Genomic DNA, 22,938 nt, shown 5'->3' on the forward strand with positions numbered 1-22,938 from the left:
GAGTCTCTCCGTGAGCAGGAATTGAAATCGGGTCACCGGGTTCGTAGTAGGGCGTGCTAACCACTATACTACCTCTCCCCACACACACACAGAGACGTGTAAACAACCCTCTCTGATTGAAAGATGAAACATTTTATTTAATGATGCTGCTGCGTTGGCAGTGGTGCACAAGCACAAATAACAAGACAAGTCGACACGCTCGTCAATAACGACTCAGTGTGGCCTTAAAAGAAGACAAATTTAGAAAATAGGAAACATCTTGGGCAATAATCCTTCATGGGTACATACACAGAGAGGCCTGTAGAGAGGCAGAGTGGACGATGCGAGTTGGAGACGGCACGTGTTTACGCCGTGGGGGCCTGGTGAGAATTATTTTAAATTGGTATTTGAATAGTCACACTAGTAGTAGCTACACAGTGGCATACACACCCTTCAATAATCAAGAAATATTACGACTGAATTAATTGTTTTACATTACTTGGCTCGTGTTTATTAGGATTGGAATTTGAACCGGTATGTTATGCACCCCTATTTAATATTTTAGTGAATCCCAGAATGCCCCTTGAGCTACTTGAGCCGCTCATTTTTTGCTTCGTATGTGTGTACGTGTGTAGGCATGTTGGACTTGGTTCGCAACGTACGTAGCCAACCGTGCTATTTAGACGTTCTCTTACGCCCAGCGCTGCGGGATGGCTGTACGCGTGTGGTGTTTGTTGAGGGAGTGAGCGAAGTCAGGTGACCATCATCCGTGGTGCAATGCTCATGGACAGCAGCTCCTGGAAGAGCAGCTTGCAGGCGTAGGGCAGGCGCACCAGTGACATCTGCACATCGGGGGAGCCCCGAGGAGGCAGCGGGATGAGACGGGAGACACATCGTGCACGTACGCGTGGACTCGATTATCGTGTAAAAAACCACCAACAAAACTCAAACACATTCGTCAAAAGGAAGTGTAGGTGGAATCCGATGGACAGCTGTCGCGGTAACACACGTGTGCATGTCTATAGTTATTGAGATTGAGTTGGGAGTGAGGGATTTAAAAAGGGGAGATGCCAGATTGAGTTGGGAGTGAGGGATTGAGAGGGGGAAATGAGAGATTGATTTGGGAGCCAGGATGGCGACACGAGTAGCCGGTGGCGGCGCTCACCTGGGTCTTGTTGCGGCAGGCGCGGCACTCGTAGGTGTGCGTGCGCGTGTTGGCGATGGCCATGAGGCCGCACAGGTTGCACACGTGCACCTGGTAGGGGTCGGAGACCTCGAACAGCCGTTCCTGCAGGAACTGGGCGGCGCCGTGCGCGATCTGGCAGTCTCGCTCCATCTCGCCGAACCTCAGGCCTCCGTCCCTGCGCGGATGTGAAATGCGAGGCCTCCGATTGGCGCGGTTGGCTGCGTATGGTATGTATGTGTGTGTACGTTGAACTTCTTTCGCACTGTACGTAGCCAACCGAAATATATAATCGGAGGTGCGGGGGAAGGACAACAAACTAAACACAACAGTTTTAAAGAAATGGGTCTTCAATATTGATTTAAAAGTACATAGCTCCAGTGGCTTCCTAATATCGGAAGGAAGAGCATTCCAGACGGCTGCAGAAGCGTATCCGAAAGCGTGTGATGCGATGACTGTCTTTGTTTAATGGTTAGCCAACAGCCGCTGCTGCGAGGATGACCGGAGTGTGCGTGATGATTTTTTAAGTAGATAGTGACGATGGTTAACACTGCCTTGTAACAGACACGTTATGACGGGATAACGTTTTGGGCCATATCCCTTTCTTCGGAGGGTAGAAGGGGCCAGCGGTCGGGACCGTTGCCAACTCAACGCTTGTGGCGCCTAGTGCTGGATGAAAGAATGAACTGACGGATGGACTGATGGACGGACAAACGAACTGACGGACAGACGGGCGGGCGGGTTGACAGTTTGCATGTACGCACCGAGACCTCCCCTCCATGGGCTGTCGCACGAGGATCTGCACGGGGCCCCGGGCACGTGAGTGGATCTTGTCGTCCACCATGTGCTTGAGGCGCTGGTAGTAGGTGGGGCCGATGAAGATCTGAGAGGTGATCTTACGGCCTGTGAAGCCATTGTACAAGACCTGCACAATGGCACAAACAACAAGGCCATGGTACTAAACCTGAACACCAACACAACAAAGATTCCCTGTATAGCCTTAACACACTGTTGGGGCAAGTGTTGTTACCGAGCAGCTGTGAAGGCCGACAAGGCATACTAGGGGGTGGGTAGCCAGCATCAAGCCCGGCCGCCTTTATCTCCCTAGTGCTGATGTTTACACACCGCATCAGGCACTCATTTGAGGCCGAGTCAAGAGGCCCATGACCGGTTCAGATAATTGTCACTGAAGTTGACCATGAGCGGGAAATTTATATCTTGACTTAAAGCTTTCGTGACTGCAGGAATTCATATTCTTTGGGTCTTTCGGTAAAGTCACGTAGATAGGTTCAAAGAAGATTTAAAATATTACAACAAAAAACTACGATGTTTTGATCACAACGCAAGCAATCATCATCAGGATGACGATCACGACTTTATCGAAAGACCCAAAGAATATGGAAATTGATAGCAGCCAAATACTCTACACACATGTTTCTATATATGGAGGGAAAAACCGGAGGACCCGGGAGAAAAATCCACATGACCACGGGGAGAACATGCAAAGACCTAATAAACAGCAGGCGTCAAGGTCAGGATCGAACCCACGATCTCCTGAATACCAGGCGAGGTAGTTAACATCTAGCCACCCCACGTTGACACGGGGGGCCCATGCGGCGCGTGCGAGCGCACCGTGGCCTACCTCGTTGCCGCGGAGATGGTAGCCGTACTCCTGCAGGAGGTTGGATACCTTCTGCACGTTCACCGTGTCATTGAAGGGCGTCGCATCCCCGATCTCGCCCTTGTTCGCCGACACCTGGATGGGACGGTCGCAAACCCCCGCGGCACGCGGTCAAAGACGGGCGTCAGGGGCGATGCTCGTGCCCACAGCCCCACGGCGGCGGGGAGGGACACGCCGCCAGTTCAGGGACCATGCCGCCGTCGAGGGCAGGGGTTCTCAACCGGGGGTATGTGAGGTGATTTATAAATGTTACATCATACGTGAGAGTCATTGGTAAATAAGCATTTATGAATCTGCTAATATAAAAAAACTACGATATAATTTAAATCCAAATGGTAAACTATTACGATATAAAAGACCGTTCTAAACTCGCTGATCGTAAATGTGGTTTCCAAGAGTAACCAGCGAGCATGAACAAATGACGTCACGCATTCAGGGCATCTGTTGATTTTGTTTTTATTTGTTCGCAGTGCCTAGCTAGTTAGGTGTTCCGCCCCACGGCAGATATGGAGGTGTGTTTACACAGGAATTTCCTGATATGACGGTGTTGAGTTTGGTCACGTGACCAGGAAGTTACGAGTTAAGGGTCTCTCAGTCATGAGGCCAGGCAGGGGTGTCAGCCATTACACAGAGTACAAAATGGAGGCACAATTAGCATCTCAGTGAAGACGGGTGCATCTGTTCATTGCGGGACTTTAAGAAGCATTGTCTGTAAGTTCGTAATTGTTCTTATAATACTGGGAATGCTATTATAATATTAGGACTGGCATTATAATGCTGTAAATGCCTTTATAATGCTGTTAAATTGCTATGATTAATATGGGGCCTAGTTAACAACGAAGCCTGCCACTTGCATTATTGTGAATGTTATTTGTAGTTGCATAAGTCGAGCCAGACTTGTCCCCACGTAACTTTAGTGCGTTCTTGAGACCAAGGATGAAGAAGTATCTCATCCACAGTTCAGTGTTATATGCAGCACTCTACATTCAGGCTGCAGTATGGTGATTACACAAAAGTGACCTTATTTAACACAGATTATTATCTTGTATAGCTAATGTAGGTGCCTGGTCCATCTATTGTTGAGATTCATATTATCTAAAACAATGTTATGATGCTGCAGTGTTCATTAATTGTATTGATATTGCAATTATTAACAGATGCTGTATTTTGTGCTGTGTTTTTACATCAGTTTTACTTCGTTTCATTCATTAAATACGTTGGAGTTGGATGTTCAACCTGACTGAAGGTTTATTGAATGTGAGGTTAACTACTCGGATAGTGGTGCAACGCAGCGCACCGTGAGACCGAGACAGCATACCACACAAAATGGGCAATTGGTTAAAATATTGATATTCATTATTCATACATTTGCTTCTCAGAACCATGTTGGGTCAGTTGAAACTTAAATTCAGTAGCTAAACAAGGATTAGAATTGCTGGTGTAGGGTTGCCACCTGGCGTCCGGGAATCGTTTACAATGGCATCCGTCGATTTACGAATGTTCCATTTATGGGATTTCGCGTTCACGCAATTGACAGATTATGGACAGTTTTCGATAAATTGAATTGAATTTCCACGTGAACGAAATTTCACAGACCACCTGCCACGAGATCATCAAACAACAAGCAGCACCCAGGATGGCTCCGTCGCCATCCTTCCATGACAGCGTCATGGTGTCCCTGCGGTGCCACAGGAACCGACTCCACATCGCCTTGCCAGGCATTCCAACATGCAACATATCTTTTGGCGAGCTCCCGGAAAAGGTTCATTTTTGCTTAAAATTAATTATTTTAAAATCATTTCAATGTTTATGTTATGATTTTTACGTTGTGATAAGTGATATAGATGAACATGTTTCGGTTAGGAGTAGGGTAAATCGTTCCGATTCACGAAATGTTGTTTTCTATGTGTTTTTTAAAGATCGCATCCCTTTCGTAATCGAGGGATACCTGTACCGAGACTTGGTACCCATATTGCTGTGTTGAACTGTATTGTAGTAAACTGCACAGTGTTGATAATTGACTTATGCTGATTGAGCCATTTGTTTGGGTTTGGTCTCCAGTGGAAATAGTGGTGATCCTACCTCTCTCTCTCACCCACTCAGTCACTCAGTCTCCCACTCACCAACTCACTCATTCATTCACTCATTCATTTTGCAAGTCACTCAGTAACTCATTCACTCACCCACCAACTCACATGCATTACCACCTGTCCAGGAATAGGCATCTTGTGTTCAGGTGACAATAGATTTAAACTGAAATCTGGAGCTGGTACTGTAATGAACCTTATTACATTGTACTGAACAGATCTGAGAGACCTAGGGTTTGGTTTGTGGAAAAGGTGACGACCCTACACTCAGCCTTGATTTGAAGCTTTCGTGACTGCAGGAATCCATACTCTGTGGTTCTTTCAGTAAAATCACGTAGATAGAAAAAAATAATAAAAGAAAACACGACCTTTCGTGTGTGTTGCGACCGAAATGTATTTTCTTTTATATATTTTTCTATCTACGTGACTTTACCGAAAGAACCATTCACTCGTTAATTTTCTTCATTACTCAGCAACCCACTCACCCACCCATTAGGGTTGCCACCTGTCCAGATTTGGCATCTGTGTGTGGGTGGCAGGAAGTGATTATTATCGAGATCTCGGTACCGGTCTCTTGACGGCAGGATGTTATACAGCTCTGATTGTTGACCAAATGCTGAGCGATATGTCTGGGTTTCATCTGTAGTGGAAAAGATCATTCTCCTAATCTCCATGGACCTCCATCTACATGGGATGATTTTGCGATTAAACATTTGAATCGTCGGCTTTTCATATTTCTAGATTCGGATCCTTTTTTTGGACTTTCAGATAATTTGCATAATGTGAGTGATGTCAGGAAAAGTGCTAAACTCAGGCATTCCACTAAACTGGACGTATACTGCCACGAGTAACACACCCGTCTTTTAACGTTGTTTCACATCTCAATATTTAATTGGTCAGTGGTGAGACTTTGCCACTTTTCTAAAGCAAAGCCCGAGAAGCGTCTGTCGAATAGCATCATAAACTTAACCCGTTCTGAAACGTCTGCAAGTTGCAGGGCGAGTGGTGTCCCGTTCCCCGCTCAATGTCGGATCGCGCAAGTGGCTAAGCATTCATTTTATTTAGAAAGGTGTCGCGCCGTTGTTTTTAAAGACGTTGTATTCACCACAGAGAACTGAAGTGACGCGACCGCACCCTACAATAGCTGGCGCCAAACTGTGCAATACGCCCCTCCCGCATGGCCTTGTGGGAGCTTCGGTACCGATACATTTATTTCAGTTGAGTTTTTCTTATGGTTTCGTTTTCATGACGTACGTCATCGAAACGGAATCAAAACCGATGATGTACACGTACGTCATCGGAACAGGAAAGGGTTAACAACAGCAAGCGGATCACAGAGCCAGGCTTGGTGTGCATGCTTCGTTGCCCACCTTCCCCTGAATGCACTCGATCATGTGCCCGATGGTCATTCTGGAAGGGATGGCGTGGGGATTAATGATGATGTCCGGAGATAGTCCTTCACAGGTGAAGGGCATGTCCTGCACACACACACGGCCAGCAGAACCCCCTCGGCGCGATCACTGCTCCTACTGTCTCGACGACAACAATAACGACGACAGCAACAACAACGACGAGAACAACAATGACAACAACAACACGTGGCGGCTTCAGCCATCACCACAGCCACTCATTCGGAGAGGACATCGCTTGCAGGCAGTGCCGGGATACGCCGGTACACCAAACCGGCACTTCCCAGACCACCACACGGGAAGTGCGATACTCCTCACAAAGGTTCCCATTCCTGTTGCGTGGAGCTTCCTGCGGAGGGCAAACGACACAAGTCCTCGTGGGCTGCCGCACGACGAAACATCGCGGGCTCCCTCGCCGATATTTCGACCGCCATTCACAGGAATTGCGACGGCACCAGCAACCGAGGCCGATCTATGCTCCGCGAACTCTAAAATGGTCAACACTAGTACCCCAAGCGGCGATGACTGCAAGCGGTAAACCCTGCACTCCCTGAATCACCACCACACAGTGGGCAGCGGGCAAAGGAACGCGGCCACAACGCTAAGGAGGGGCGACGCAATCCAACGATGAAGGGGGGGGGCAAGCGACTTGTGACTAGGGGAGACTACCCCTGACCGACCAGCCAGCCACTAGCCCTACTCTTAACCAACTAGCCATCCAGCCAACCACTAGCACTAGCCCTAACCATCCAGCCATCCAGTCAGTTACTACTCCTGACCAACAAGCCAACCAGCCAGCCACTCGCTCTCTCCCTGACCCGAACCCTCCCCTAACCCCAGCAGGGTCCCAGTTTAGGGACCAGGTGGCTGCAGACAAAGGCTTCAATCAGATAACGCGAGATCAGAGAGGGGGACGAGTTACAAGGCCGCTTCCACAGATACCCTGGTGCCCGGGTGGGAATAAAGTTGGACAAATATTCCCCGTATAGCCAGTACCACTGTTGGGGCAAGTGCTGTTAGCAAGCACCTATGAAGACTGGCACGGTACACGAGGGGGTGGGTGGCCAACACCATGCCAGGTCGCCTTTGGCTTCCTAGTGGTGATGTTTACACATCGCACCGGGTACTTGTTTAAGGCCCAGTCGACCTAGGGAAGGCCCAAGACCGGTTCAAATAATCGTATCTGATGGTGGCCATGAGCGGGAATCAAACTCGGCACACCAATTTCGTAGCACGGCATGCTAACCAATATACTTCCACTCCCCACAAATCTGGTCACATGCACAACGCGCACACACACATGTACACCTACCGGATTATAAGACGAATCCCTCAACTTTTTCTATGAAACACAAGGGAGGTGCAGGCGGGTAGGGGAGGGGGAGGGGATGTTTTGTAAAGCAAAGAAGAGGCCCCCCCCCCACACACCTCCTGACGGTATTGGATGCCGCAGGTTCCCTTCTGCCCGTGCCGACTCGCAAACTTGTCTCCGATCTGAGGGATGCGCACCGAGCGAACCTGCGGGGACATGTGAAGAAGGGGAGAGAGCGGTGGGGGGTCAGCGGGGGGTGACAGAGTTGCCACAACTTGTACCCTCGTGTCGATCGGGTGGTGACGCGGCCCGGAGGCGGCTCCTTTGACGCTCGTCGCAGAGGTTTGCAGTTTCGAATCCAACGGCCGCACTGGTTATTACTGCGGTCGTGTAATTACCGTAATTATACTTTGTGCCCGCGGCACCACCACAGGAAGGAGGGTAGAGTGTAGTGGCAAGATGTTAATTACCTCACCTGGTACACAGGAGGTCGCCTGTATATGTGGAGTTTGCATGTTCTCCCCGTGGTTGCGTGGATATTTCTCCGGATCCTCCGGTTTTTCCGTCCACATTTAGAAACATGCGTTTAGAGTATTTATTTTCACATGGTAAGCAATTTCATTAAGCTATCATTTGTGGCCAGGTCGCTTCTGAAAAAGAGCTACATAGCTCAGAGGGCCTTACCTGGTAAAATAACAAAAAAAATGTTTAATAGTTTAGTTTAGTAAAGCAAGGATAGAGAGAAAGGGAAGGGAAGCGATGCTGGGAGGGAGGTCCCCAAGACGGTTGAAGAGGAGGCCACGGCTCAAGATGAGCAACAGGAAAGGGACGAGGAGAGGAAGGAATGACGGTGCCGAGGTGTCGGGGATGAGAGGGTAGTGATGACGATGTGAAAGGAGGAAAGAGAGGGAGAATAGAGACAAGGCGAGCAGAAGTGAGCTGCACAGAAGAGGAGTGGCGTCTGTTCTCACAGGGGGCGGTGGCAGGGAGTGGGGAGGGATTCAGAGTGGGGGTGGCCTCACGGAAGTCACGTGGTTTACGAGAGGAGGCTTGAGCTGGTTAATTTACACAGATTATACTCTGCACCATCTTCTTCACAGTGAACGTTAAAGATCCTCTGACGTAATTCGCAAGAGTAGGCCATTGTGTGCCGGTGTCAGGGTCCACATTTGCAAAACTCGAAAATTACAGTTTACTCAATTGAAATCACACACAGCAGCAATCATCATCCCCTACTGGCAGCCTAAAGCCCCAATTCACTCTTACAAATGAGACTCATCCTCGTTTCTTATTGAGTTCTCACCTGGAATAAAAAAAACATGATCACACATCATATGTGATCATGTGCTTCACTAGGAAGGTATTTAAGAGGGATGTAAAGGCTCAGTAAACACGCCAATGTTGGGCCAACGTTACACCTTTACTTGCGCAGTTCCTTGTATGTATGTTGAACTTGAGAGGCACGTAGAACGCTCGGTATAGGTACATGCGGGGCACTGGGTAAACATGCATGTACATGTATATATGTTGAACTTCTTTTACACTGTACGTAGCCAACCGTGCTAATCGGAGGTGCGGGGAAAGGACAACAAACTAAACACAAAAGGCAGTTCTAAAGAAATAGATTTTCAATCTACATGATTTAAAAGTGCATATCTCCAGTGGCTTCCTAATATTGTAAGGAAAAGCGTTCCAGATGGCTGCAGAAGCGCATCTGAAAGTACGCGATGCAGTGACCTTCTTTGTTCGATGGTCAGCCAAAAGCCGCTGCTGCAAGGATAAGTTCGAGTGATGGTTTATACTCCTTGACGAGATCAGGCAAAGGTATTGTAGTTCATTTGTGTCAAGCCCTTTGTGTGTAATGAGTGCGGCTTGACGTGTGCATGCAAGATGTAATCTACCACATTTCTGGATTATAAGATGCTCCAGAAAGTAAGGGGCACCCAAGACCTTGGGGTTATTTTGAAATACAGGGTTGCTTTATAATCTGGAAAATACGGTACTGCTACGCAGAGCCGTCTTCCAGAACATGATTCTTAGAATGTCTAAAACACGTCTTCCGGAATACGCACCGCCAACTTTTCTGTTCAAACACCTGGAAACGAAAGCGCGTGCCTCGAGGCTTCGGGGCGTGCGCATGCCACACCCTCACCCGAATCTTGGTGAACTTGTACCCATCCTGGTTGAGGGTCACCATCACCTGGTCCACGATGCCGGTCTCGCTGCTGCGCAGGAAGGTGCTGGTGTCGCGCTTCACGAAGCGCGTCGCCACCGAGTCCAGTTCATCGTCCGTGACCGGCAGCGACGCCGTCTTGCCAATGATGACGTCGTCGCCAGAGACGCGCACGCCCGGCGAGACGAGCCCATCGTCATCCAGCTTGTCGTAGATCGCGTGGCGCATCCCTTGCGACCGCCCCCATCACATCCACACGTCAACGCTCGCCACGTTAACGCTCGCCACGTTAACGCTCGGCCAGCCCCTCACAATACTCAGGTAGCCCCACCCACCACTTCGGTAGTCCTACCCAGACTTGTATAGCCATGCCCACTCAGCCACTAGCCCCGGCCACACAGTGAGTGGACCGGCACCTGGAGCTTTCTGACGTTGGCCCCATGGGCTACGTCTATTCCACTGCCAAGCTGGCCCTTGTCTGTGTCATAATGCATTCTTTTTTTTTACGTTTTCCAATATATCACCTGGAACATCTCTTCAGATGCAACAACTCATTGGCGAAGGTGTCCAGGGTAGCCGAGCAAGAGACCAGAACATTTTGTAATTTTAAAAAATACTTGAGGATGGTAGAACAGTCGTTCTGATACCGGGACTGTCCCGGCCACGCTGGTCCATGAGGTAGCCCCATCCTTACGTGGCAAGTGCACATGAAGCACACAGAGTGTACGGTTTGTACTGACCCTGGCAGGTCTCTCTCGTGGGCTTCTCAAACACCTCCTCCTGGTCGTAGCTCCTCTTCGACTCTTGGTCCGTGTACGAGCGATAAAACACGGAGCTGCAACGTCAGACCAGAAGAGAGAGTTTTTCTCGTTCAATGAAAGCGACACGCTGGTGTGCATAAAGTTCTACAAACCTGGTCACTCACTCGGATTTCCACATGTCTGGGTTCGACCCGGGCAGTCTGGGACTTGGCACCTGTATCCAGGTGGCAGAAATTGATTTGTATCGACATCCGGTATTGTGTAAAAATGTTTTTTTCGGTATTCGCAATTTGTCACCTGCGGCTACACACCGTGGGAAGTAGAGTCCAGGATGTAATAGATTGGAAAAGAGAAAGAATGAGAAATTAGAAGAAAAGGGTGGGAAAGGAATGGAGAAACGGGGGCACAGGGTCAGGAGAGATGAGGATAGAGAGGAGGAAGAGGCTGCATCAGGGTCTAGATCCACGTAGCCAAAACCGTGTCCACAGCCTCACGCATAATGAAGATCGGTTACAGCATTCATAGCAATCGTGGCGGAGGTTCCTGTGCGTTCCTCATCTTGCCAATTATAAAACGATGCTGCTTCTGCTGTTCTTACCGGAAGTATCCCCTTTCCACGGCTGAGCGGTTCATGATGATGGAGTCTTCCTGATTGTAGCCCGTGTAGGAGGCGATCGCCACGATGGAGTTGATGCCTGGGGTGGGGGGCAGCAGCAACAGCAGCAACAGCGACGATAGTAGCAGCAGCGATAGCAGCAGGAGTGATAGCAGCAGCGATAGCAGCAGCGAAAGCAGCAGGAGTGATAGCAGTAGCAGTGACAGTAGCAGCAGTGATAGCAGTAGCAGTGACAGTAGCAGCAGTGATAGCAGTAGCAGTGACAGTAGCAGCAGCGATAGCAGTAGCAGAGATAGCAACATCAGCAGCGATAGCGGCAGCATGGGATCAACGTGAGCGGTGAGACATTTTATTGGCCCTGGGGGTTGAGAGGTGCACGCTGCACGGTGAACCAGGCGACTCGGTTAACCTGGTAGCCCGGTGAACCCGGCCGATTCTCCGCTACGGCTCACATCGGTGGTGAGTAAAGATGTGACGGGTGTGAGCCGTTCCGTGACGTGGTGGAGTTTCAGGGCCTGCGATTTACGAGTTTGTTAGCGAATGTCTCATTTTTTGGTGTAAATGCGCGAGGATTTCTCCCATCGCTGACAAATGTGTAAAATCACGAAGACGATACGTCGTGTCCAGACGCGTGTCGTTAACGATAGTTTTTGGGGTTTTAATTTTTTTTCTCATCATTTGCCTTTCATGCTTTTTAAAGAAAACGCATTTGTGCCAACAATAGCAGCAGCGTCCGATGATGCCACGCGACGGCACTTTTGGTGGGGGAATAGCACTGGACGTGGCATCGCGATAGTGACATCACTTCCCATGTGTCCACGGTTTTATTTTTGGATCATTCCAAAACGAAGCCATGCTACTCTCAATTTACGGAATTCTTCTTCCGGGATCAATTGGAAATTCTGCGACAAATCTCCGTCCTCCTCTCTCCCCGACCCCTAGCACGGAGGCACCGCACATGCCACCGACATGGAGAGGCACTAGGGCAGTGTCCGTCACTCATTTTCGGGGGGGGGGGGGGGCGCTTTCACCGATAAGACATCAGCGAGGAGGGCCGCCACATATTTGAAACAGTTGGGTTCGACAGGCACGGTGATGGGGTTGTCTTCACATTCGTGTGTTATCAGGGCGGCCGCACGTCAGGGGCCGCACTAACAGGCCACCGGTGGCCCGCGGTGGTCGGGCGTCGCGGCCGTACCTGCAGGCAGCTCTCGGAACCTCAGGTACTCCATGGAGCGCGTGGTGACGAGTGGCTTCTGCGGGTAGTAGAGCACGTGTGCCAGCGTGTCCATGCGCACGTGGTAGTTGGTGATGTACACGCCCATCGCCTGCTTGCCCATGGCTGACTGGTACGTGTTCCTCGGGGACTGCACGGAGGAGCAGAGGGGCAGTCAAGGAGGAAACGGGGAGGAACTGAAGCGGCGAATGTCAGAATTTGGGCCGGTATCTTTACAAATGCCTGGTCTGATTTTTAGTCCCAGTCCGTCACTGGTCATAACCAGCAAACTGCTATGTACTGTTGTTGAACTTATTTTGTACCGTACATAGCCAACCGTGCTAATTTTTGTGTTTATACTCTCTGGTTGTTTTTGTGCTTAGTTTGTTGTCCATCCCACGCACTTCCCATTAGCACGGTTGGCTCCGTACGGTGCGAAAGAAGTTCAACATATATTACACACAGAAGAAGCCACCGTCGGCAGACCATGCGATGAGGGCACCGCTTGAAATGCTTATGCTGGAATTCTGTGTTGTGACGCAGAGAGAGCGTTGCCGGAGGGGCGTGCAGTGTAACGCTGCCTCCTTTAAGCGTTGACAGCTGGCTCAGTGGTCAGGGGGCTGAGATCCTGGCTTCAGATCTGGGTTTTCAGCCACACAACCACAATTAAACAACCGCGTTCTCAAGTGTAGTGAGTTTATGGTCTCAGCCCATACACCAATGACTGCACACACAGTCACATTAAATTTGGTTCTGCGCTTAATTTTGTGAAAGATTCCACCTTCGCGATTGTAATGTGCGGTGGCGGCCGGGTATCTGGTTGTGGCTGAGTGGCGATGTGTGGTTGTGGCTGGGTATCTGGTTGTGGTTGTGGCTGAGTGGTGATGATGTGGTTGTGGCTGAGTATCTGGTTGTGGTTGTGGCTGAGTGGCGATGTGTGGTTGTGACTGGGTATTTGGTTGTGGTTGAGTGGTGATGTGTGGTTGTGGCTGGGTATCTGGTTGTGGTTGTGACCGGGTAGTGAGGTGCGGTTGCGGCCGGGTACCTGGTTGTGGTCGGGAAAGGGGATGATGGAGGCGCACACGCCCAGGATCATGGCCGGGTGCACCTCGCAGTGCGTGTAGGTGCAGCAGTAGGCCACGCCGCGCTCCTGCAGGTCGTCGGGGCTCATGGCAATCATGGCACTCTCCTCCTCCAGCGTGTCGATGTACTCCACCACGCCGCTCGCCACCAGCTCCTGCCAACTGAGACCACACGTGCCCGCACTCTACGCCAAATTCACCAGGAGCCAGAATCCATCCCATCAACGTTGGTCCAATGGTTTCAAAGCACGTGTCAACGTTGGCCCAACGTTGACATGTTTACTTGGTAATCACCACGGCTACAGGAGTAGAGTCAATCAACCCAGCAGATTACTCAATTAGGCATGACACAAATATCAATCATCAGCCCCTGCTGGCAGACGAATACCCCAGGTCACTCTTGGTCTCTTGAGTTCTTTAAAACTAATCTATTTTTATTTTAATAGATAAGGCCCACCGATCTATATTGCTATTTTTCAGAAGCGACCTGGCCACAAATGATAGCTCAACGAATTGGCTCATCACGTGAAAATTAATAGAAAAATACTCTAAAAACATTTTGATTTTAAATGTGGAGGCAAAAACCGGAGAACCCAGAGAAAAATCCACGTGATCACGTGGAGAACACGCAAACTCCAAATAAACAGGCATCACGGTTTGGATCGAACCCACAACTTCCTGTATACCAGGCGAAGTAGTTAACATCTCATCGGGTTAAACTAAATAAACTTGGTCCAATATTGGGCCCAGCCCAGTCCACCCCACCATGCCCCACCCAGCCCCACCCCAACCCTGCCGTTGTAACGACACTGTGGGCGCGTGTGCGGGCGCGTGCATCCGTCCGTGGGAGGTGGGCAAGGTGAAAGACAGGCACCTGTATCCGTTGTACTCGCGCTCCTTGAGCTGCTCGATGTGTCTGCGCTTGAGAAGCAGCCGCTGCTTCTCCACGATGAGCAGCGGGCGGCAGATGCGGCCGGCGTCCGTGTGGATACGGATCTCCCGCTCCCGGATGTCGCGCACCATGGACACCTGGGGTGGAGTTCGATCCATGTGGTGACTGAAGAGGGCAGCCCACGCGATTGTTTGCGCGCGGCCACTGCCTGCTGAAAGGCCTCTGACTGGAAGGGGATTTGGCCTACTCTTCCCAGGAGAGCAAGTCGTCTTGAAAAAGGTATGCATGTGTACTTGGTACACATTCTAGACGGTTGGGTAACAGCCACCGTGACCTCTTAAAAGCTTATCAGAAGATATCTCAACTCCAACAGAACCAAGAGTTAACTCCCTCCCCTGGTATACAGAAGGTTGGTGGGTTCGATCCTGACCCTGACACCTGTATATTTGGATGTTTCATGTTCTCCCCGTGGGCGTGTGGATTTTTCTCTGATTCCTCTGGTTTTTCCCTTCACATTTAGAATCAACACCCTTTTAGAGTATTTTGCTACTGCTATACATGTCCACATGATGATAAGCCACTCGCTGAGCTATCATTTGTGGCCAGTTCTCTTCTGAAAAAGACCTATCTCGCTCAGTGGGCTTTAACTGGTAAAATAAAAAATAGTAGATAGTTGATCTCAATTCTCGGGACCACCAAGGGTGCCGTAACCATCGCGGTTCCAACTTCTTTGTGTGACCAACAGTGAATTATGTGAAAACCACTTGAAATGAGTCAGGTTGTCAAGTATTTCCCGGTCTAACCCTAACTTACCATCACGTGATAAATAAACGCGCCCACTCATCACTGCTGCAGCAGTACTAGCGGTAGCGGTATTGTTGTTGGAGAGCGATCCACACCACGTTTAACAATCGGGTACAAATGAACCATAAAACCTTGCTGATCTCGTCAAGGAGTATAAACCATCACTCGAGCTCATCCTTGCAGCAGCGGCTTTTGGCTGGCCATCGAACAAAGAAGGTCACTGCATCGCGTACTTTCAGATGCGCTTCTGCAGCCGTCTGGAACGCTTTCCCTTCCAATATTAGGAAGCCACTGGAGCTATGCACTTTTAACTAATCTAGATTGGAAACTAATTTTGTTAGAACTGATTTTTGTGTTTAGTTTGTTGTCCTTCCCCCGCACCTCCGATGAGCACGGTTGGCTACGTACAGTGCGAAAGAAGTTCAACTTACATACATATACATACATCAATGCAGATGTTGCGCCATAACAAGGCGCTGTAAGTCGCTTTACCTGCCACCACGGTCACGGGGTTAAACCCCCATTGGGTGGCCCGTGACCGGAGGTTGACACCCCAGACCCCCAAGGGCTGGGGGCTGGGGGGGTAGAGACCGCCCACCGATTTTAAGACCCTTTAGGATTTAAGGCCTTTCAACACCTTCCAGAAGGTTCTGGAGGGGGGGTCATTAGGGAGGGGTAAGCCCCGACCTGGGGATAAAAAGCAGGCCCTCTGAACCAACTCAAACATGAAAACATCCAAGACCTGAAGACTGGACCAGCACCCGGGGACCCTCAACCGAGGCTCTTGTCAGAGCCGGGTTGTAGCGGAGCAGTGGTGGGACCCGTATCCTGGCAGGGTCGGGTCGGTCTCGCCTCCCTTAGCGGCCGTGGCAAGGGACCTGGGTGTAGAGTAGCCCGGTGTGTGTAGGACACACTAGAAGGGAGGCTGTACCTCCCTTAGACTATCAGGTTGAAGGAGCCGTATCCCTTCATTGCCTCCAGAAATCGTCTCCATGTAGTTAGTTAGACACACAACACATGTATTACCAGAGCATATTTGTTTGCATGGTTTTTCACAAGTATGTGCGGTCAATGCAGACTTTATGCCTTGCAAAAAGTATCCATTTGGTGTTTGAACAAATGAACACCTGTTTCATTACCAGAAAGGGTAAAACCTATTCTGATTTTTCGTAATTTTTGATCCTGGAAAAAAGGTACCATAGATATATATATATATGTACAACATACATGTCCATACATGTTCACTACCCCGTACCCCGCACGCACCCGTACCGAGCGATCTCACCTCGGACACGATGATGTCCATTTGGCGGCGTAGCTTTCTCAGCGTCGTCATGAGCTGCTCGGGGTCCTTGTGTATTCCGACCCAGCATCCGTTTACAAAGATCTTGGTTGCACTGCAATCACAAATGTCAAATTACATGTCCATATTTCACCGCACGATCAATGAATGCAATCGGCATCGTGAAACGCGAGATATATTTACACGCCTAAAAAAATGTAAGTACCGCTACAAGTTTTGGACGTTCACTCAATCCACAATAGGTGGTGTTGCGTGCTACCAGACAGGCACAACAAGAGACAAAGATCCCCCGTGTAGCCTTCACAGACTGGTCGGGCAATTGCTGTTAGCGAGCACCTATGCAGGCCAGCTCCATGCTCGGCCGCCTTCGTCTCCCCATTGCTGACGTTTCCACTTTGCGCTGAGTACTCATTTGAGGCTGAGTCCGCCTAGGGGAGGCCCAAGGCCGGTTCAGATAATCGACACTGATATTGGCGGTCTTGAGCAGGAATCGAACTCGGATTGCCGGATTTGTAGCGCAGCGCACTAACCGCTACATTACTGCTCCCCACAGAACCACACACAGAGGCAGGCAGACACACACAAATATACATACAGTCAGTCAGGCATAGACATATACAGTGAGGGAAAAAAGTATTTGATCCCCTGCTGATTTTGTACGTTTGCCCACTGACAAAGAAATGATCAGTCTATAATTTTTATGGTAGGTTTATTTGAACAGTGAGAGACAGAATAACAACAAAAAAATCCAGAAAAACGCATGTCAAAAATGTTATTAATTGATTTGCATTTTAATGAGGGAAATGAGTATTTGACCCCTCTGCAAAACATGACTTAATACTTGGTGGCAAAACCATTGTTGGCAATCACAGAGGTCAGACGTTTCTTGTAGTTGGCCACCAGGTTTGCACACATCTCAGGAGGAATTTTGTCCCACTCCTCTTTGCAGATCTTCTCCAAGTCATTAAGGTTTCGAGGCTGACGTTTGGCAACTCGAACCTTCAGCTCCCTCCACAGATTTTCTATGGGATTAAGGTCTGGAGACTGGCTAGTCCACTCCAGGACCTTAATGTGCTTCTTTTTGAGCCACTCCTTTGTTGCCTTGGCCGTGTGTTTTGGGTCATTGTCATGTTGGAATACCCATCCACGACCCATTTTCAAGGCCCTGGCTGAGGGAAGGAGGTTCTCACCCAAGATTTGACGGTACATGGCCTCGTCCATCGTCCCTTTGATGCGGTGAAGTTGTCCTGTCCCCTGAGCAGAAAAACACCCCCAAAGCATAATGTTTCCACCTCCATGTTTGACGGTGGGGATGGTGTTCTTGGGGTCATAGGCAGCATTCCTCCTCCTCCAAACACGGCGAGTTGAGTTGATGCCAAAGAGCTCCATTTTGGTCTCATCTGACCACAACACTTTCACCTAGTTGTCCTCTGAATCAGTCAGATGTTCATTGGTAAACTTCAGACGGGCATGTATATGTGCTTTCTTGAGCAGGGGGACCTTGCAGGCGCTGCAGAATTTCAGTCCTTAACGGCGTAGTGTGTTACCAACTGTTTTCTTGGTGACTATGGTCCCAGCTGCCTTGAGATCATTGACAAGATCCTCCCGTGTAGTTCTGGGCTGATTCCTCACCGTTTTCATGATCATTGCAACTCCACGAGGTGAGATCTTGCATGGAGCCCCAGGCCGAGGGAGATTGACAGTTCTTTTGTGTTTCTTCCATTTGCGAAACATCGCACCAACTGTTGTCACCTTCTCACCAAGCTGCTTGGCGATGGTCTTGTAGCCCATTCTAGCCTTGTGTAGGTCTACAATCTTGTCCCTGACATCCTTGGAGAGCTCTTTGGTCTTGACCATGGTGGAGAGTTTGGAATCTGATTGATTTATTCTGTGAACAGGTGTCTTTTATACAGGTGACAAGCTGAGATTAGGAGCACTCCCTTTAAGAGTGTGCTCCTAATCTCAGCTTGTTACCTATATAAAAGACACCTGGGAGCCAGAAATCTTTCTGATTGAGAGGGGGTCAAATACTTATTTCCCTCATTAAAATGCAAATCAATTTATAACATTTTTGACATGCGTTTTTCTGGATTTTGTTTTATTATGTCTCTCACTGTTCAAATAAACATACCATTAAAATTATAGACTGAGCATTTCTTCGTCAGTGGGCAAACGTACAAAATCAGCAGGGTATCAAATACTTTTTTCCCTCACTGTAGTGTAAATATGCAGATACACAGACACAGAAAGACACAAATATATACAGGGAGACAAAGACACATACACACACACGTATAGTGTACATAGGCAGACACACAAACAGCAAGACAGAGACACAAACACATAAACAGAATTGCACACATCCAGATAGGTAAACAGATGCACAGAGAACTAAAAGACCATGCTCTGGCCCAGTCTTTCGCACCCTCGCCATCACTTTGAGAGAGCTGCCTCTTGCTGGCCACTTGTCATTGCGGGCCTTTGGGGCCTGTTGCTGAGCAACCGTGATGGGGAGCTGGGGGGGGGCGCACGACTCACTCTGCGATGGCCGACGGGGAGATCTCCTCGAGGTTCTCCATGCTCCACTCCTCCAGGAACTCGAGGATGGGGGAGGGCTGGGAGCCCACCGAGATGTAGGCCATGAGGGCCAGGTTCTTCACGAGCCCCACGGCATGGCCCTGCGCGCACCGCACACAACCCCACACGACCACTTCATCGTCATAACCACCAAACAACTATGCATGTACATTGGACTGTTTTAGCACCGTACGTAGCCAACCGTGCTTATCGGAGGTACGGGGGAAGGACAACAAACTCAACATAACAATTAGCACGTTTGGTTACGTACGGTGCAAAATAGGTTTTACATAAATACATACGAACTGCACGGTTACAAATAATCCACGCCTCCAGTTTACTGGCTGGCTGGGCTCCTCTCTGTTAATAAAATAATAATAAGTATTTACCCTTTCTGGCAATAAAACAGGAGTCCAAATACTAACTAGAGACCTATTGCAAGGAATCTAGTCTGCATCAACCACACGTTCTTGTGGCAAACCATGCACACCAACATGCTGTGATTGTAATATATTGCATTGTCCTTGAAACTGACCTACCACCAGAGAGAGCCTTCTGTATGGCCTTGTCTCGTCAGTGCCAGACCAGAGAACGCATATACTGCCATTCGCCACTAAGTGGTGGCGGTGTCCCCGCAGTGTTTGTACCAGGCTAGGTGCACTGTTAGGTCATAACGTGGAGGTGTCGGAGACTCGCTGCTGGTAGGTCACGGAACAGACCCAGTAGGTGCCATGGGTTGGCTGACTGGGATGACTGGAAGATGAAGATGCACCACCTGTGCTCCCCCTAGGCCACCTCTTTGCGTTTTAGCTGCCCGGCACTCCGATTGTTGTTGTGAGCGTCGCTCCTCCGTCCTCCGTTGCTGCTGGAGAGCGACTGACCAGTAGTGTCCTTCACGAGTCTCCTCCACAGAAGCCAAAGGTGACCCAGGTGCTATGAGTTCACCGAGATGAATGGCAGATGCACCACGTGTCTCTCACTCTCCTGTTCTTTGAGGCTGAGTCGACCTAGGGGAGGCCGAGGACTGTTTCAGGTAATCGTCACTGGTGTTGGTGGCCGTAAGCGGGAATCAAACTCGGGTTGTCAGGTTCATAGCGCAGCGCACTAACCACTACACTACCACCCCACCTTCAACAACAACAGCCGTCATTCGCCGCTAATTTGCGGTGATGTGACCACTGCGCGTGAGCCAGGCCCTGTGTAATTCTAGATTTGAAGCTTTCGTGACTGCAAGGATTCATACTCTTAGGTTTTTTCGGTAAAGTCACGTAAGTAAAAAAAATTATTAAAAGATAAATAATAAAAATAATAGAAGAAATAATGACTATTTTATTTCTATTATTTATCTTTTATTATTTATTTTTTACCTACGTGACTTTACCAAAAAAACCTAAGAGTAGGCTATGTGTACTTTGAGGCTACGTGAAGTGTCGAAGGCTCGCTGGTAGGAGATCACGGGACAGACCTAGGTGCCATGGTTTGACTAAGACACACACAAGCACACACGTGTGGATACACGGACGCGCATGCGCATGCAGGCACACGAACCTCTGGAGTCTCGGCAGGACAAATCATTCCCCACAGGGTGTTGTGGAGCTGCCGCGGTTTGGCCAGCTTGCTGCCGCGGTCGCACGGAGAGTTGAGGCGTCGCAGGTGAGACAGCGTGGAGGCGTACGTGAGCCGGTTGAGCACCTGGTCAACCGACGCCGGACGCACCGCGGGCACATTAAAAACTGAGGACTTCATTATTCCAGTCGTGAATGGCAATCGCCGTTTGATTTGTGTGTTTAAGTCGATGGCGGTGGCTCACCACTGCTCTACGAAGCCAGAGACCCGAGTTCAACATTGCGGACACGGCTAACATCGGTGGCGAGCGGTGTCCGAACCGGGGGCCTGGGGTGCCTCCTTCACCACACTCGCACTGGAGTGGCGCTGTCATGGCACGTGTGGATTTTTCACCGTCTGCTGCCATGCTGAGCCGGAAAATCAAAACTCCGATATGCCGGCTCAGGGCCAAGTAAGGCCAGGGGGAGCTGGGTTATAATAACGCGTTGATCACGCGTGTAAGACTTGAATCGGCACGACATGAGGACGAAGCATTGCCGCGCCGCCTACGTGCTCTTCTCAACTTGTTGTGCATTGTCAACGGCACGGCTCGGCTCCTTTTTCAGTGGAAAAACAACGTGAGCCGCGCCAGGGTTGGCTCGCGCGGCCCCAGCGCGGTTTGGTTTGTGCCAGTGGAAAAAAGTAGGTGCCACGGTGGCGAGATGTTTCTCTGGCTCCTCCAGTTTTTCCCTCCACATTTAGAATCAACATGCATTTCGAGTATTTGGCTGCTATAAATTCCTGCATAAGACACTTTGTTGAGCTGTCATTTTGATAGCCACGTCGTATATAGTTAAGTGAGCCTTATCCGGTAAAGAAAAAATAGTGACATAGTTAAGTGGCGAAGGTTTTTGCGGCTCAATTTGGCAATGCCGGCACCTGGGAGACGCCCGCACGAGCCTGGTGAGCCTTCTTCTGGTCTCCCCAGTTTCCGGTCGCCAACGAGTACTTGAGTCCGTCCGTGATGATCCGAGTCTTGATGGCAAGTTCGAGGTTGAAGTCCTTGCCTCGATCGATAAACTTCTGAGCATATATTCGGACCTCTTTCCCCAGAGTTTTAAACAGCCTAAAGTGCGCACAAATACAAAGAGAGATCCCTGGAAAGCCTTAACAGATTGTTGGGGAAATTGCTGATACCGAGCACTTATGAAGGCTTGTTGGTGGGTGGCCATCACCCCTCCCAGCCACCTTTGTTTCCCAAGTGGTGATGTTTACACACTGCACCAGGAACTCATTTTAGGCCGAGTCGATCTGGGGGAGGCTCAGGACTGATTCAGGTAATCATCACCGGTGTTGGCCGTGAGCGGGAATCAAACTCCTGTCGTGCAAACCGCTGCACTACCCCTGCCCCAGCATCTCCGATTAGCACGGTTGACAATGTACGGTGCAAAAGAAGTTCAACATGCATACGTACATAACAACAACAACAACCGCCATTCGCCACTAAGTGGCGGTGACGTCACCACGACGCTTGTGCCAGGCCATGTGCACCCTGAGGCCACGTGAAGTGTCGAACGCCCGCTGGCAGGAAGTCACGGGGCAGACCCAGGTGCCACGGGTCGACTGACCGAGATGACCGAGATGATTGGCTGATGCACCACCTGTGCCCCCTACTGTGCCAACTTGCTGTGCTTTAGCCACCCGGCGCTCCGCTCGTTGTTGTGAGCGTCGCTCCTTCGCCCTCCGTTGTTGTTGGAGGGCGACTGCCTCCAACTGCCCAGTAGCGTCCTTCACGAGCCTCCTCCACTGAGGCCGATCTTGACACCGCTGGTACCAGTCATCGGCAAGTCCACTCAGCTCCACGTCCTCCTGTACCACATCACTCCATCTCTTCTCTAGCCGGTGCCGCGCCCGTTTAGCCCCCTCGATCCGGCCGAACAAAAGCTGTTTAGGCATGCGGTGGCTGGGCATGCGGGCTACATGACCCAGCCAACGCAGCCTTGCCTGCCGGAGGAGCTCACTGATGGGACTTTGCCCAGATCTTTCAAGGATTTGTGAGCTCCTCACACAATCCAGCCTGGTTAAACCCAGGATGGATCGTAGGCAGGCCAGCCTAAATGTTTCCAACCGGCGAAGATGCTCCACTAGGGGGGTCCACGTTTCGCAAGCGTAGAGAAGGGAGGGAATGACCGTGGCCGAGAAGACCTGAAGCTTCGTGCGGAGCGACAGACCAGGTAGGTTCCACACAGCGTTACGCAACCGATGAAAAGATATTGCCGCTCGACTGATTCGGAGTGAGACCTCTGCTGATAAACTGG

The 22,938-nt window shown here is 49.9% G+C and overlaps 1 protein-coding gene across 2 annotated transcripts in view; it reads right to left on the reverse strand.

Annotated features, from left to right (window-relative positions):
• Positions 1 to 731: 731 nt before the first annotated feature.
• The window catches only part of LOC144947070 (DNA-directed RNA polymerase II subunit RPB2-like), a 48,982-nt gene continuing 26,775 nt past the window's right edge, over positions 732 to 22,938 (reverse strand). For both annotated transcript variants that reach the window (XM_078876228.1, XM_078876229.1), the window contains exons 10-25: positions 21,560 to 21,746; positions 20,624 to 20,767; positions 19,037 to 19,176; positions 16,481 to 16,592; positions 14,374 to 14,528; positions 13,463 to 13,661; positions 12,400 to 12,568; positions 11,184 to 11,280; positions 10,565 to 10,659; positions 9,804 to 10,054; positions 7,768 to 7,857; positions 6,301 to 6,408; positions 2,805 to 2,918; positions 1,927 to 2,087; positions 1,145 to 1,340; positions 732 to 821 (exon numbers count right to left, since the gene is read on the reverse strand). In XM_078876228.1, coding sequence (XP_078732354.1) covers positions 732 to 821; positions 1,145 to 1,340; positions 1,927 to 2,087; positions 2,805 to 2,918; positions 6,301 to 6,408; positions 7,768 to 7,857; positions 9,804 to 10,054; positions 10,565 to 10,659; positions 11,184 to 11,280; positions 12,400 to 12,568; positions 13,463 to 13,661; positions 14,374 to 14,528; positions 16,481 to 16,592; positions 19,037 to 19,176; positions 20,624 to 20,767; positions 21,560 to 21,746 — 2,308 coding nt within the window. The remainder of the gene's footprint in view (positions 822 to 1,144; positions 1,341 to 1,926; positions 2,088 to 2,804; positions 2,919 to 6,300; positions 6,409 to 7,767; positions 7,858 to 9,803; positions 10,055 to 10,564; positions 10,660 to 11,183; positions 11,281 to 12,399; positions 12,569 to 13,462; positions 13,662 to 14,373; positions 14,529 to 16,480; positions 16,593 to 19,036; positions 19,177 to 20,623; positions 20,768 to 21,559; positions 21,747 to 22,938) is intronic.

The sequence above is a fragment of the Lampetra fluviatilis genome, chromosome 43 (assembly GCF_964198595.1).
Source record: "Lampetra fluviatilis chromosome 43, kcLamFluv1.1, whole genome shotgun sequence".
Classification (NCBI taxonomy): Eukaryota; Metazoa; Chordata; class Hyperoartia; order Petromyzontiformes; family Petromyzontidae; genus Lampetra; species Lampetra fluviatilis.